Source organism: Pan troglodytes, chromosome 19, assembly GCF_028858775.2.
Source record: "Pan troglodytes isolate AG18354 chromosome 19, NHGRI_mPanTro3-v2.0_pri, whole genome shotgun sequence".
NCBI classification, from domain to species: Eukaryota; Metazoa; Chordata; class Mammalia; order Primates; family Hominidae; genus Pan; species Pan troglodytes.
In genome coordinates, this window is record NC_072417.2 from 57892057 (window position 1) to 57908225 (window position 16169).

At 43.9% G+C, this 16169-nt stretch overlaps 1 protein-coding gene across 9 annotated transcripts in view; it reads right to left on the reverse strand.

Annotated features, from left to right (window-relative positions):
* Positions 1-15870, reverse strand: part of ARHGAP44 (Rho GTPase activating protein 44) — a 201795-nt gene extending 185925 nt beyond the window's left edge. For 5 of the 9 annotated variants that reach the window (XM_063799004.1, XM_003315629.5, XM_063799003.1 and 2 more), the window contains exon 1: positions 15477-15870. Coding sequence is in view for 5 of the 9 variants with exons in the window: in XM_003315629.5 (XP_003315677.2) it covers positions 15477-15529 (53 nt within the window). In the remaining 4 variants the exon portion in view is untranslated. The remainder of the gene's footprint in view (positions 1-15476) is intronic. The other 4 variants (XR_010153019.1, XR_675347.4, XR_010153018.1 and 1 more) reach the window with 1 other exon arrangement.
* Positions 15871-16169: the final 299 nt, after the last annotated feature.

Below are 16169 nucleotides of genomic sequence, written 5' to 3' on the forward strand. Positions count from 1 at the left end.
CACATACAGTGTCTTCTTCACACTCTTGATAAAGACCTGCTTATGCTATTTGCAAAGCACTGTGGACACCAGTCAGGACACAGAGATGAAGAAACCCCAATCCCTGCAAAGACACAGAGCTTCTAGTAGGGTAAGGAAAACAGAACCAACAGCAACTAAAAATCAAAGCAGGAAAAAATAAGTGGTGTAAGAAAATGAGCAGAGTGCTGTGGAAGCACCAAGAAAGAAACAGTGCTTCCCCCTTCAGGTCTCAGTTCTAGGATCCTCTTCCAACCCCCCACTACAGCCAAACTCAATTATATTCTCATCATGCCATGAACACCTCATCTACCATCAAAGATACCACCTCTATTTTAGTGGCATATTTAATTGCTTTCTAACCACCCTCATACTTCTAGCAGAGAACTTAGAACATAGCAGATATAGTGGACACCAGATTCCCATTCAAGAATGATGGAGGAAGCTAGGAAGGGGGGATGTCTGAATTGCACTCTAGGAATGAATTTGACAAACAGTTCTTGAGTCTATTCTATGTCTACATTCCAGACACTGTGCTAGGGATTTATAGATTAGTACCAGAGACAGATGTGTGCAGAAGTATAACTAGAATACAATACACCAAGTTTTATACCTCAGTGTGAACCAGCACTCTTGAATCTGAAAGAACAGTTTCGATAAATGGAAAGGAGAGGCAATGGCTTAATCAAAGGTCAAAGTGTTGAATGCTAAAGGGGAATACTTGAACTTCATTGAAGAACAATCTCCATGACACATCCTACAAACTCTAGTTTGAAGAATGGGTATCCCATGAAAAACAGTATTCACACTCAAAATGCTGGCTTAAACCAAGTCACAGTGGATAGTGTTGGCTGTTTACTTGAATACTTTCCTCCTCCTTCCTTCCCATGAAAACTCTGATTTGCCCAGGTACCCATCCCTTCGCCATGAAGGTCTCCTGACTTAGGCGAGGCTATCCCCACGTCCAACTCCAGATGGGGTCTTGATGGATCTAAGCCAGTCATCATAATCCTACTTTCTGGCTTCAAAGACAGAAGCATGGGGCACCATCGGCCCTCTGCAACCCCTCCCTCCAGCATGTGTTAATGGTCAATAGTAAACGTGTGAAATAAATTGGCCTAGACTAGAGGAAAGCGCTCTTATTCCATGATCAGGACCACTGGGGCTGCTTCTTTGTCTCCTCTTTGGTTTGTGAACGTGGAAGCAAATCACCCTAATTGCTGCAAACACCTGTATTTTGACAGGGAAACAAGCCAAGACACAGACGAAGGCAAAGCGAAGAAAAATGGAGAGAAAGACAGCAAGTGACTTAATCACAAGACACCTGGACTCTTCCTACCTTTGGATGCCCTATCATCCTGGAATAAAAGTTCCCTTATTGTTTAAGCCACTCTGAATTATGACATCTGTTATTATAACCAAAAGCAATCCAAGAGATACAAATGATCACGAGTTTTCTTAACTGCAGAACTTCTTAGAGCCGTAAATACAAATATAGATTGTAAATTTCTAAGATAAATTTATAGTATGCAGTATTTCCAACAGTGCTAGGATTTTTTTCCCCACAGAACAAAACTTGAAAAAAAGGAAAATTACATTCTTCAGTCCATATATTCAAAAATATGGTCTGGGCTGTGTTGCGGGAAGTCAGAGGAAGAAGAGACTAAGGGCAAGAATACAAAGAAAGGAGTCCCTGCAAAAGTCAAGGCTAGAGAAGCAGACTATAATTAAGATACAGAAATTTAAAAAGCAAGAGGCCTAGATGGGTGGATCATTTGAGCCCAGGAAGTTGAGCATACAGTGAGCTATGACCCACGCCACTGCACTCCAGCCTGGGCAACAGAGTAAGACACTGTCTCTTAAATCAAATTTAAATAAATTAAAAAGGAGAAACAGATAAAATATAATTCAGGGATGGATTCACAGGAGCCAACTGGATAGGTAAGAGATAAAAATGGACTTCTCTGGGGCTAGGCATGGTGGCTCACGCCTGCAATTCCAGCATTTAGGGAGGCAGAGGCAGGCAGATCGCTTGAGGTCAAGAGTTCAAGACCAGTCTGGCCAACACAGTGAAACCCCATCTCTAGTAAAAATACAAAAATTGGCTGGGCGCAGTAGCTCACGCTTATAATCCCAGCACTTTGGGAGGCCGAGGCGGGTGGATCACCTGAGGTCAGGAGTTTGAGACCAGCCTGGCCAACACAGTGAAATCCTGTCTCTACTAAAAATACAAAAATTAGCTGGGCCTGGTGGTGGGCGCCTGTAATCGCAGCTACTCGGGAGGCTGAGGCAGGAGAATTGCTTGAACCCAGGAGGCAGAGGTTGCAGTGAGCCGAGATCGCGCCACTGCACTTCAGCCTGGGTGACAGAGCTAGACTCTGCCTCAAAAAACAAAAAAACAAAAAACATATATATATATATATATATATATTAGCCAGGTATGGTGGTACATGCCAGTAGTCCCAACTATTTAGGATGCTAAGGCACAAGAATCACTTGAACCCGGGAGGCGGAGGTTGCAGTGGACCGAGCTCACGCCACTGCACTCCAGCCTGGGCAACAGAGGGAGACTTTGTATCAGAAAAAAAAAAAAAGAAATAAATAAAAACGAATGGACTACTTTGAATGCCAGGAAACACACTAAATCAGTAAGTAGAACCCTGGCAAATCGATCAAGGTGGGGTCTTTGACGTCACTGATTAAAGAGCCTGGTCAACAACTGGGTATGTTAAACAGCATCATCCCTTCCCTGTCCTCGGGCCAAGAGTCTGATTTTCCTTTTGCACTCTGCCTCTCCTCACTGCTGTCATTGTAGACTGTCAATCAAAAGAATTCCTATTCTCCCACTGTTCCCAAGTGAAGATCGGACTTAACGAACTAGACTGTCATATGTGAATCACCTGAGTGACCCAATGACAGAAAAGAATTTTGAAGCAACCCCTTTGCCAGTGGCCTCTGATGAGGCTGTCCTTTGCCCTGCAGCAGGGACACTCTGTGGCCACTCCCAGGCCGCACTGTCCAGCTCTTCCCTTTGATTTTTCAACCATCCCCACCCTTCCCAAAACTCCTTTTTTGCTAAAATTAGCTAGAGTCTATTTCTGCTGCTGCACCCAGAGAACCCTAACTGATTATGGGGGAACCAGCAAATTTCAGCTATGTGTCATACAGACCAAGTCTCAAAATGTTATGTCTTTAAAATTAGTAGCAATGGCCTAAAAGGCTATTAGCATATCATTTTCCAATGGCAGACTATTTTATCCTAGAAAATGAGATCTGACATCACGTCCCTTCCAGAACATTAAAGATAAGAGATTTCTCACATTTAAAACCAGGAGTCAAGGCAACTGGAAACATATTTGTACTTAGACTTTTTAGGGCCCCAAAGTTAAAATAAAATACCATTCTAAGAAATTCTGACTACAGTTGTCTACTTTGAGCCCTGGAAGCTTTTTTTCTCTCTCTCTCTTCAATAAAATACATGTTTATTTTAAGAAATTTGGAAGTTAAAAAAAAGCATAAGCAGCAGAAATCAAATCACTCATAATCCTGCCCAGAGATAACATTTTATGCTTAATCTTCTAGTCTTTCCTGATTTCCTTCCAGACTTTTCTATGCATTTTTTAAAATACTGTACAATCTTAACCCTGTATGCACTCATATATCCTGTTCCCTATCATAAACATGTCTCTCGGCCCTTAGACATTTTTTGAATGTCATAAAAACACTAATAGTTACAATTGTGCAAATGTACCAGAATTTACTTAATCATTCCATTAATATTAGACATTTCATTGTTTATGCTTCTTTCCCTACTGCAGAGTCATTAAAGTACAGTGATGAAAAATATCAATGTCAGAGCCAGCATTTCTGGAAGCAAATCTCAAACCACTTCCCTCACCAGCTATGCAACCAGCAGCAACAAGGCACTCACCTGCTCTGAGACTTGTGTAGAAAATGGGGGAGACACCAGAACCTACTCTTAAGAGTTGTTGGGAGGATAAAACAGGAAGGTCTGTGCCATACTGCACAAGTGTCCGTCAGAGGACACACTTAAACAGCATCTAGGAAAACCAAGCCAGTGTGCACACACATCTGCAAAGGCAACAGTGTGCATGAGATTCCTAGTGCTAAAAGCTCTGTCCACTTTTCATATTCCTTTCTCAGACTGTATGTTTTCAGGTCCTTGTTTGGTTAATGTGTTACACAGGAGTCTGTAGAGGCTTTTGCAGATAAACTGCTGTCTCTCAGCATAGAGCTACAAAGAACTTTCTCTTACCTTTTCTGCTGAAATTGCAATAAAAAAAACAAAGTGAAAGAATCTTCTACTGGCAGAAATTTCACTTTATGCTCCTTGTGGTTAAGGGTACATACAAGACACTCAATTATCTTAAATGAACGTGACATTTTTATTTTTATTCAAGTCAGGAGCAGTTAATTAGCATTTCTAAAACCACCTAAACTGAAGTAACTTTGAGGGACTCTGAGGCAGCAGAAATAATAAGATTAGGGGGAGAGAAGCAGGAGAGGCATTTGCCTACGACTGACCTACTTAGGCCCTGGTTCAAATCTGGCTCTGCCACTTTTAGCCTCTATTTCCCCATCTGTGAAATGGGGCTGTAAATAGCCCCATTCACAGAGATGTTGCAATGAGTGAATTAAAATAATGCTTATAAACTACATAGCCTAGTTCCTGACAACAGATGACACAGATGTGGCTTCTGTGGCTCTATTACTTTTGGCCGGTATCAGGATTGCCTTCTACTTTGAGAGTAGAAGTGGCACGCGTCACTTCCAGAATATTCAGAGCCAGGATATAACTTCTCACATCCTCATTTACTGCCTCTGCCATCACTGCACCATGTGTGGAACCGAGCCCACTGCAGCCTGGGTCTCAGAAGAGCTGCCTCTAACCCTCCACTGGCCAGTGCTATAAGCAGCTGAGACTTGAGGGCTTTTGTTACAGCTGCTTAACCTAGACTTAAATTGAGTGATACAATAACTATTAGTCACAATGGGGATTCAATGAGTGAAGCCATTACAATTGCTGATACCTCAAGGTACTGCCTTCAGGCATGCTCTTGGCTAAATACAGAAAAACTGGGCTTGATTTGGGAAAAGAAGACAAATGGGTATCAATTTCAAGTTGTAATTTTCAGGTAATGAGGAATATAAATAAAAAAATAAATGCTTCATGTCAAAGACACTTTCAGCACGGCAAGGAATATTGGTAATAACTGTCATTTATTGAGTGCTTATTACAACCAGGGGTTATTCTAAGGATATGATATTTATTATCTCACTTAACCTTGATAATAACCCCATAAAGTAGGTGCCATTCCAGTACAGTAGGATAGTTTCTGTTCTCTTCATTATTCCTCTCCCTATTGTAGAAAGGGCTCAAAACAAAAAATTAATTTTCTCTGGCCGGGCACGGTGGCTCACACCTGTAATCCTAGCACTTTGGGAGGCCAAGGCAGATGGATCTCCTGAGGTCAGGAGTTCAAGACCAGCCTGGCCAACATGGTGAACTCTGTCTTTACTAAAAATACAAAAATTAGCCTGGTGTGGTGGCAGCTGCCTGTAATCTCAGCTACTCAGGAGGCTGAGGCAGAAGAATCACTTGAACCCGGGAGGCAGAGTTTGCAGTGAGCATACCTGAACGTCGGAGGGTAGGGCGGGACAGAGAGGACTGTAGATTCAAAAGACAGTCATGAGCAGTGGAAGTGGAGAGAAAGAAGACTGCTGGAGATTCAACAGGGGTGGAGGCTCCCTGTCTCCAGTCATATCCAGGGAACTAGTACTGGCCCATGAAAAGTGAACATAAGTGACGTTTGTGAATTCCAGGCCCAGGCATCTAAGAGCCAGTATACCACTTCTATTTTCTCTTTTACCTTTAGCACTGACTGAAAACCACATACTGAGATTTTGAGGTGGAGGGGAAGATGGATAGACTAGGTTCCAGAATCACACATGGAGGAGAGCTGTCCATGGGAGTCCTCCTGACTCACATCACATTCACATGAGCTTAAAGGAAGCTTTTGCTATGTTAAGCCCCTGAAATTCCAGAGCTCATGTGTTATCACAGCAGAGCTTAACCTATCCTAACACAACATGGAAGACTAAAGACCAGGAAAAGAACAAAGTAAACCCAGGGAAATCAGGAGGAAAGAATCTGAGAAAAGCAGAATTTACTGGAAAACATATGTGCTGATCAAAAGCTAATGAGAAAGAAATCCAAATGAAAATAGCTTAAATCTAATTACTGACTGGGGTAGGGAGAGACTTCCTCTGGGGCAAAACTTGTCAAAGGGAAAAACAGAATTGTAAATTAGGAATGACAACAGAAATACAACGATATACTCAAAAACTTTCTATTAAATTTTAAAATCATAGTATAATGAATGCTTTTCTATCAAATATGTTATTCAAACTGACTCAAGAAAAGATAGACAACATGAATAGTCCAATAACCATTCAAGAAATCTGGAAAACTGTCAAAGAACTACATCCAGAAAACACCCTTGGAAAGTTGTTTTTATCTTCAAAGAATGAGTACTTCTCCATCTTACCATTCTATAGGAACAAAAAGAACATTGAACAACTCATTTTACACAATTAACAAAACATGACAGATATGGGGGAAAAAATCAAATGCTTTCATTTATGAATGTTGAATGCCAACATCCTAAATAACAAATTAAATCAAGCAGTATCGAAAAATATGAACACACCATAGTCAAGATTAACTGCAGGAAGGCAAGGAGAGCTCAATATTAGAAAATCTATTGAGGTTCAAACATCCAAAACACAAGCTCCTCATGGGTACTGACTCTATCATTGATGTATCAATGATGCCTGGAACATAAAAGTGTCCAATGAATATATATGGAATAAATTATTGAGTGATGTCAAAATCAAAGAAAAAAACACATTGTGATTATCTGCAAATGCCATGATAAATCAAATTTAACTTTGATGTCAAAGAAAACCTCAAAGTAAAATAAAATTATGCAATATGTAACATAATTAAAAAACAAAATATCTCAAATCAATCATCATGCATTTTAATTGAGGTTAATAAGACATGAATGCCCACATATTGCCATGATATTTTAACATTGTTCTATAAGTCCTAGACAATGCAATTAGGTGAGAAAATAAAACAAGTATAAACCACCGGAGAGGAAAATACAAAATTATTATTTGCAGAAGACCTAATTGTCTCCCTGGAAAATTCCACAGACTCAATTTTTTTTAAAAAAGTATTTAAAAATAATGAGATAGTTCATGAAGGCGGCTGTTAAGATAATTACATAAAAATCAACAACTTCGCTACATTCCAGCAACAAAGAGTAAGAAAAAATATATAATTTAATAAAAGATTCAAATCACTGAAGCTACAGTAACAAATTACCTATAAGTAAAAGCAAAATTGTATAGGAGCAAAATGGACAAAAACTACTTTATAGGATTATAAGTAGATTGGAATAAACATGCCCTATTCCCAGATGAGAAGAATTCTCATTATACTCAATATTGTAAAAATGCCCATTTTTTTCCATCTTAATATACACTTTTAAAAAGTAATACTGAGAGACAATAAACAAATGAGCACAGTCAAGAAAACTGATCAACTTTCTTTCATAATGGAGCAATTTGGAGGTTAACTATGGTTAAGACACAGCATGATCCTTAGGCAAAGGCTGTTGCGCTCTAAAGACCCAGGAATGGCCCGGGTTGAAGCTGAGCTGAGAAGTTCAGCCTGACTCCACTCCCACCCAATGGACGGGGTCTCATGATAAGGATTAACCCACCACTGCTTATCTGGGTAGCTGAGCCCGTCTTAAATTCCTGCCAGAACCAACAGACAATAAAAAACAAACTAGAAATCATAGAAAAAGATAAAAGTAGATGAAATTTTTTAGTACACAATGATGATGATACTTCAATATGGTGGGTATGAATTACACTAATCAATAGCAGGGTAATCAATTTTAAAAAGCGTTAAGTATTATACCTAAGCCATGTCATACATCAACAACAATGACTGACACATTAGAGATCTGAAGGTAAAATGAAATTATTGTAAATAGTAATAAAAATGTATGCATATTTATATAATCTGCATGTGGGCAAAGTATCCCCAAACATAACACTGAAGAACAAACCACAAATAGATAGACTTAAGATCACAACATGTTAAATTTATACACGGCCAAAAGAAAAAAGAGACATACAACAAAAATTTTTAAAACCTCTAGGGAGATGTGTGTGGCATATGACAAAGCATACATATGCTTAATATATTAAAAATTACCTTAACATCAATAAGAAAACAATTTTGAACATGACTTTAGAAAAATGGGGCAAAGACAAACGCAGGCAATTTAGAAAAGGCAACTAATGTCAAGAGAACTTTAAAAATGTTCAGCCTCAAGGCCAGGCGCAGTGGCTTACACCTGTAATCCCAGCACTTTGGGAGGCTGAGGCGGGCAGATCACGAGGTCAGGAGATCGAGACCATCCTGGCTAACACGGTGAAACCCTGTCTCCACTAAAAATTCAAAAAAAAAAAAAAATTAGCCAGGTGTGGTGGCAGGTGCCTGTAGTCCCAGCTACTTGGGAGGCTGAGGCAGGAGAATGGCATGAATCCGGGAGGCAGAGCTTGCAGTGAGCCGAGATCATGCCACTGCACTCCAGGCTGGGTGACAGAGTGAGACTCCATCTCAAAAAAAAAAAACAAAAAAAAGTTCAGCCTCACTAGAAAATAAAAGAGGTGGGGTCAGGTATGGTGTTGCACACCTGTAATCCCAGCACTTAGGGAGACTGAGGATGGAGGATCGCTTGAGCACAGAAGTTCAAGGCTGCAGTGAAAGTAGTGTGTATGTATGTGTGTATAATATACACATTCAAAGTCTTAAAAATTCACATATTCTTTGACCCAGCAATTACATTTCTAAGACTTCATCCTAAGAAGCTAAATTCATGAGAAATATTTGCTAAGTGAGTAGCAAAAGAAAATGAGTTAACTACAGTGGAATACTGTATAGCCTTGAAAAATCATGCTGGGGATTAACAGTTATTGACATGGGATCATATCCAAGATGTAATATGAAGGAAAAAAAAACAGGTTACAAAACAGTATACAGAGTATGGTCTGTACTCTTTTTAAAGAATAGATAGATAGATAGATAGATAGACAGACAGACTTCTCAAAAACTGAAAGACTACATCCAAAATATTAACTATAGTCTCTGGGTAATGAGATTATAGGTGATTTTTTTTTCTTTTAGCCCATCCATAAGTTTATGATTTTTCTAGCATAAACAAATATTACTTATATAACCAAAATGAAGGTTAAAAAAAGTAAATTGAATTCTGTGGGAAAATAAACATTTATTCTAAAAATAAGCTCTAAAGTTGGAAAATGAAAGCAAAACATCTGCTTCCTGGACAGAAAGAAGAGTTTGAAATTGCTAGACAGCCACAAGCTTCCCAAAGGCGGTGGAGTTCCAGGTGCCAGCTCAATTGGATGCCCCACGCCCGAGGGAAGAGGCCTGACTCTCTGACTCTCCCCCCAACCTCCTGCCTGACCTACAACTACATCCACACAGAGCTGAAGCATAATTTTATTATTTGCTGTCTTTATCAAATAGCATTTGAAATAATCTGCTTTTGATTATTAATAAAAGGGATACTCACTAATCCCCTCTAAAAGGAATGACCATAAATTACCAGTATATTCGTATGGCTACTGATCCACTTTCTCTAGAGAAAAAAAAAAATGGTCCTTATTGCCCATCATTAAAAAAAAAATCATTGATAAATTACTTTGATGGAGACAAAATGGGAAGGAAAATGATTAATTGCTATTTAAGAGCATGGCTTCCTCACGATGACTTGCAGGTCTGGGATAACAGAATTCTGCAGGAAATCTAGACAGCTTCAGGCTGACTGCTGACAGCAGCTCAGCAGAAGGTGAAACTCAGCAGACCCACACAGTAAGGATCTTAGAAGATAAGAGCAAAGAATATTCTCTCCAGATTTGCTAACCCAGTAATCGGTGGGTTAGTACACTCTGTTATCTCTCACATATATACAGCAGAACAGGCAGTAAGGCCTGGGCTTCCATAAAACTCTAATGAAAAACTTTGCTCTGAGACCCATTCAATGTGCACAGCGCTCTTTGGGGGACGAGTTTGGGTCCGCCCAGCCCTGCTGGGCTAACAGGAAGCCCATGGCAGGGCCTGTGTTGGTCTGGCAGGTCTAACTCACAGTAAGGGAAATAGAAGGGAAGGAACAAAGCAGTCCAAAGCCAAATTTGGAATTGGTTCTGATTTTCCTCTAATGTCCTATTGATTGGGTCATGGCTCTTAGAAGGCCTACTACACGGCAGGGCAATGTCTCAGAGATACCTTCAAGGAAAAGATCCTCACTGACTTTGGCAGCTTTGGCCCAGACAAAAATGTCTGCAGCACCAGTGCTCCTAGAGGCTGCTGCAGCCTCAGCCTCCAGTTCCCAGGCTCCCCACCATTGGCTAATGCCTAGGCCTCTGCAGCTGAATTCCAAGAGCTGCACAGCAGCAATGATGCCTGCAAAGCTGTGCACCAGAAACCAAGCCTGCTTTGCAATGTACGCAAAGCAGTCAAGGAACAGAAAACAGGGCTCCAGAGACAAAACTTTGTCTTCACTCCCCAACTCATAGCCTCTAAATCCACACAATTCAACCCGACCCAACCAGCCTTCTCCTTCCCGCACACCCACAGTTCCTCACCTACTCCCAGACACTTTGAACATCACTCATTTTAAACAAGAGGACAAGCCCCACTTGGACCATCACTGGGCAGTAGCTGTTGAAATCGTTTCTAAGAATCCTTTTCTACTTAGGAGGCCAACATTATTTTTGGAAGACTTGAATGGGTGTTCAGTGACAATGAACCACCTCAACCATTTGTTGAGGACTTCAGTGGACCAGGCTCCCTCCAACCTCATGACAGCCCTCTGAGGATGGGGCCGCTGTGAACCCACTGTGCAGACTGGAAAAAAAAAGTCCTCCCCACCAAATCAAGGTACCATTACTTCTTCCATTTGCTTTCTCTTAGTGGGTCTCGTGGGTGCCAAATTTTAGCTCAGGGCTTTGCTCCACCCAACACCAAGCAAATGTCACTTCCAAGAAAAATACTCTATGCCTTTCGGTGTGCTTCTCACTCCAACAACTGCTAGACTCTCTTGAAGGTAAAAAGAAAAATGCTGCCATCAATCAGGCAAGAACCAAATTCTCCCGTAAATCTTGCTCTGCCCTTCCAATGCCCAGCAGTGCAGCTGTTCCTCTCTCCTCTGACCACCATCACAACGTTAAAGAAACATGGTATCAAGAGCTTTCCCCATCTTTGAACTACTTCAAAAGACTCCCCTATCTATAGTGCATGGATCTTTTGTTCACTAACTCATTCCATTGCCAAAGAATGACAGAGGACCTTCTATACAGGGCCGCGTTAGGGCAGCTGTCCCTGCCTCCAAAGAGTTTAAAGTCTAGTGGGGAAAGTAAATGACAAAAGATAAAAATTATAACACAAGTGAGCCATTATTACCATAGCATGCTTTTAGAATGCAGGTTCCTTTTTTTTTTTTTTTTTTTTTGTGAGATGGAGTCTCACTCTGTCGCCCAGGCTGGAGTACAGTGGTGCAATCTTGGCTCACTGCAACCTCCACCTCCCGGGTTCAAGCGATTCTCCCGCCTCAGACTCCCCAGTAGCTGGGATTACAGGCGCCCGCCACCATGCCCAGCTAATTTTTGTATTTTTAGTAGAGACGGGGTTTCGCCATGTTGGCCAGGCTGGTCTCGAACTCCTGACCTCAGGTGATCCACCCTCCTTGGCCTCCCAAAGTGCTGGGACTACAGGCGCGAGCCACCACGCCCGGCCTAGAATGCAGGTTCCAGGCAAACAGGAATTTTGTTTGCCCTGTACTGCAATACTCCCTGAACCAGAGCAGTGTCTGGCACACAGTAGACATCTAATAAAGGTACATACGCCATAGTGCATATAATTCAATAACAGTCATAACATTTGCCCAGAGATACTTGTAGCTACTATTTATTAAGCATTTCCTAGTGCTGAGCACTGCTAGGTACTTTTCACAGGTTATCTATGTTATCACTGTGGTTACCACATTACCACAGTGCAATCCTTACTACTCCCATTTTGCAAGTAAGAAAATTAATGTGCAGAGAATTAAGCTCTGGATTCCATAGTCAGCAACAAACTAAACCTGTCCCAGTGGAAAGCCTGTGCTCCTAACCATGAGGCACACAGTGGCCAGGGAGTGCTTCCCAAAGGACGGATTGAAGTGAAGGGACAGAAAGGGGAAAGTTCAAAGCAGAAGGAACACGTGCAGACTAAGGAAACAGACCAAGGAGGGGCTGAAACTTTTCTCAGTTAAATACAATGGGTTTTATCAAATCTTTTCATAGTCGCTGACGCCCTTAATATGACTTGGATGTGAGCACTTCGAGAGAAAGTACTAGTAACCCAGCAGAGTATGTTTAAGTAGGGCAACTCCCACATTGTTAAAATGACTTTAAGTTTTATATTCAGAACTCCAGAACCTGCAACTTAGGGAAGGCGAGCCATGAGGAAGGACTTTCAAGTCCACTTAGTCCTCCCTGGGAAAGAGGAAAACTTTAGAAAAATATAAGGATAAAAGTCAAGTGCTTTGTAACCGCACACCTAAAGTCCAAATTCCAATCCTATGTGCTTCTACTGATTTAAGAAATTAACAAGCAACCGCGGGCTCTTTTACTCCAATGCTCATAGGATCATGACCCAAAACATTCTCAATAATAGAGGAGATGCTGCCCCTCTCGCTGACCCTCATGGACCCTGGGGTAAACCGTTTTAATCTTGGCAATCAACATCGATTCAGAGTCAGTAGTCTAAACGGCATTGCACTATCTACACAGGCATACAACAGCAATCAATATATTCTGCTGGAAGCAGACAGACAAGAAAATAAAAAATAAAAGCGTTTCAATCAGTGATGAGTGCTGTCCAGAAATGAAAAAATGATGAGCTGGAGGCAAATAGGGAAGGAAGGGCCTCTTGAAGGCCTTGGAACCAAGACTGAAATGATGAGAAAAAGCTACTTGGAAGGAGCACATTCTCAGCCAAGCAAAAAACAAAAAAAAATGAGAAAACAGTAAAAACGAAATCCTCAAGGTGGATATGAGCTCAGTGTGTTTGGGGCAAGAAAGGCCACACGGCTAGAGCTCCATGAATGTGAAGAGATGAGAACGGGGAGAAAAAGAGTTAAGAAAAAAGGCCAACCAAGGATGGTCCTGTAGAACCCTGGCAAGATATGAGATGCTAAGCACAATCAGATGTCGCTGGAAGCTTTTCAGCAGCAAGGTAACATGAACTGGTTTTTGCTTTAAAAGGCTTGCTCTGGATTTCATCAAAAGCGATACAGGCTGGCCCTCACCTGGCCCAGTGCACAACACAATGGCTACCAACGGAGAAAGGCAGAATTCATCCATAGGCCAACATCCACCAGAGCCCCAACAAAGAAGAGGAAAGAACCTCTTGGTAACCAGCTGCTTGGACTTCCAAGAAAGTGCTCTCAATACCTAAGACCACTTTTTCTGAAATCCAACCTCCCCTCACCATTTTGCATTTCCCCCATGGATGAGGCTGAAAAATAAGATATGATGCCATGGCGCAAAAATCTCCCCCATTTAAAAACAGGTCCTGAAAAAAAGAAGAATTGTGTTTCAGGAAGGCCAGGGAGGAGGCATAAACATGTTCTGAACATTTAGATTCTAGCACGGCACTGAAACCCCAAGACCAAGAGAAACCAGCAACCCAAGTCTAGTGTCAGGGGCCTCCTGGTCACTTGGCTGGTCTGAGGTGATGGCCAATGCCCGCCTGCAGGGTGATGAAGAAGCCAAGACATTAAAGACGGGTCGGCTTGACTGTCATCTGCTAAACAACGAATACCAGGAAACACTATCTCGGCATCCAACACATCAAAAGGCAGTCCACGTGAGGCTATATCTGTGGCAATACCATGCCAGAAATCTGGGCTAATCTGACTCTGCTATTCATAAATTCCCCCTCATGTTAAAGCACATGTGTTTGGGAAGGAAAAATGAATCCAAGTCAATTTTAGACATTGTTACTTGGAAACCATCTGGAGTCCCTGGAAGCATAAGAAGCCACCGCATCCCCTGCCCTCAAATGCCCACTGTAACTAGGGCAGTATGCTTAGACGGGAGTTCAGATGTCCCCTATTCCCCAGGGATGTCCCCACCCCCATCCTACCAGATGCCAGTTCAGGCTCCACTTCCCACCCAAGAAAGGTATTCGGTTTCTCGGTAAACCTAGTGGAGAGCCCTCGAAGTGTTGAGCTTGCATTTGAACTGCACCCAAGGCTGGATTCTTTGCTTTCTGATTGCTTTAGAACAGCACACCTGAATTCCTTTGCCACAGCAGCAACGGAAATCCCTCCCCAGGAGTAGGGGTTCCAGGAAAAATCCCTTCTACCTAACGATCCTGTGTTCAAAGAATGTCTAGTCTTGGGAGCGACCCACCAGGATTTTTATGTAACCTTAATAGATGTTGGCACCCTGCAGAGCCGCTCCTGGAGTCCAGATGTAGCCCATTTTCACCGTGATGGCAGCAGGCGGGGTCTTGCAGCTTCCCGGGGCCTGACTCTTCTGACTGTGGGGCCTCTGTCCCCCTCCCCTACCTGGCTGCCATTCTCTGCTTATCTCATCTTCCCGAGGACTTGGGCCTCCTTTTTGCAGCCTCCCTCCCTCCACTGAAATCAGTCCTAACATCAAGCAGGCAGCAACGCCATTCCACCAGCACCTTCCTTCCTCTCCCACCCCTCACCCTTTCCCCCCACCAAACGCCTTAAAAAACCCGGCCAGGAAAGTGATCCAGAATCTCGTACAGTCATAGTCCCTGAAAACAAACACGGCGGGAGGGGCAGGCCGACCAGGCCCAGCACTTTCCCTGGACCCGGGAGCAGCCCTGAACTCGGCGCAGGGGATGGGAGGGAAGAGATCTCCGGAGACCGACTGCGGTTCGGCTGCCTCCAGCACAATCAGAGCAAACACCTGTTTCCAGGCAGATAGGCGGCCAGAGGGAGAAGGGAGTCCCGGGGAAAGGCAGGGAGGACGAAGCGAAGGGGCAGCCGGGGACGCAGGTAAAGGATGCGTCACACTTTGCGCTTGGCAACCGGAGCCCGGAGCAGAAGGCGACGAGTGAGAAGAGCTCCGGGGTCTGGGAAGTTCAGGGAGGAGGGGTCGCGCCTGCGAGCGGCGCCTGGAGGGAGCTGGTGCAGGGGAAAGGACTGAAGCAAGGAGGACTGGAGGCCGGGCGGGCTCCATCACCTGCGCGCCCCGGCGGATGCAGCCTCGCGGGCGCGCACCGGCACCGGTGCCCGCGGGTGACCTACCTGCCCACCGTCTGGTTGGCCAGCTGGCGCATGCGATTGAACTGCTTCTTCATCGTGGCCCCGCTGCCGCGCTAGCCCGGGAGGTGGGGAAGGACGGAGCAGCCCGGAGCCCGCCGCAGGGTTACATGGCTCCCGCGCGGAGCCTCCCGGGCGACGGCGGCGGCACTGCGGAGCCTCCGGGAGCCGTCTGGCCCGCGCGCAGCTCCCTCCCGAGGGCACCGCCGCCTACTCCTCCCGCCGCGCCGCCTCCTGCCGCATCCCCCTCACGCGCGCCGCGCAATGCCCGGGGCAGAGCAATGCCCGGGGCCGTCCTCGGCACCGGCCCGCTCCGCCCGGGCTGCCTGCTCCCAGTCCCAGTCCGGCGCGGGGACCCGGGAGTCTCCGCAGGCTGGCTGGCCGGCTGGCCGGGCGGTCCCCGTGCGCCTGTGCGGAGAACGCCGTGCATGCCGGGACTTGTAGTTTCGCGCCCCGTGCCCACCTTTCCTCTGTCCAAAGTTTGCAAGGACAGTGGAGTGCGGAGGTGGGAGAAGGCAGCGTCACCAGCAGCTTTGCACTTTAGCGTTCGAGTAAGGGAAACGTTTTCCTGTTTTAAAAATGGCAAAGTGGGACCAAGAACACAACAGCAAATAAAGAAAGTGAGCATCTGTCTCTCATTGTATTTTTAGTGAATGTGAGGCATCAGTGTTCTGAATT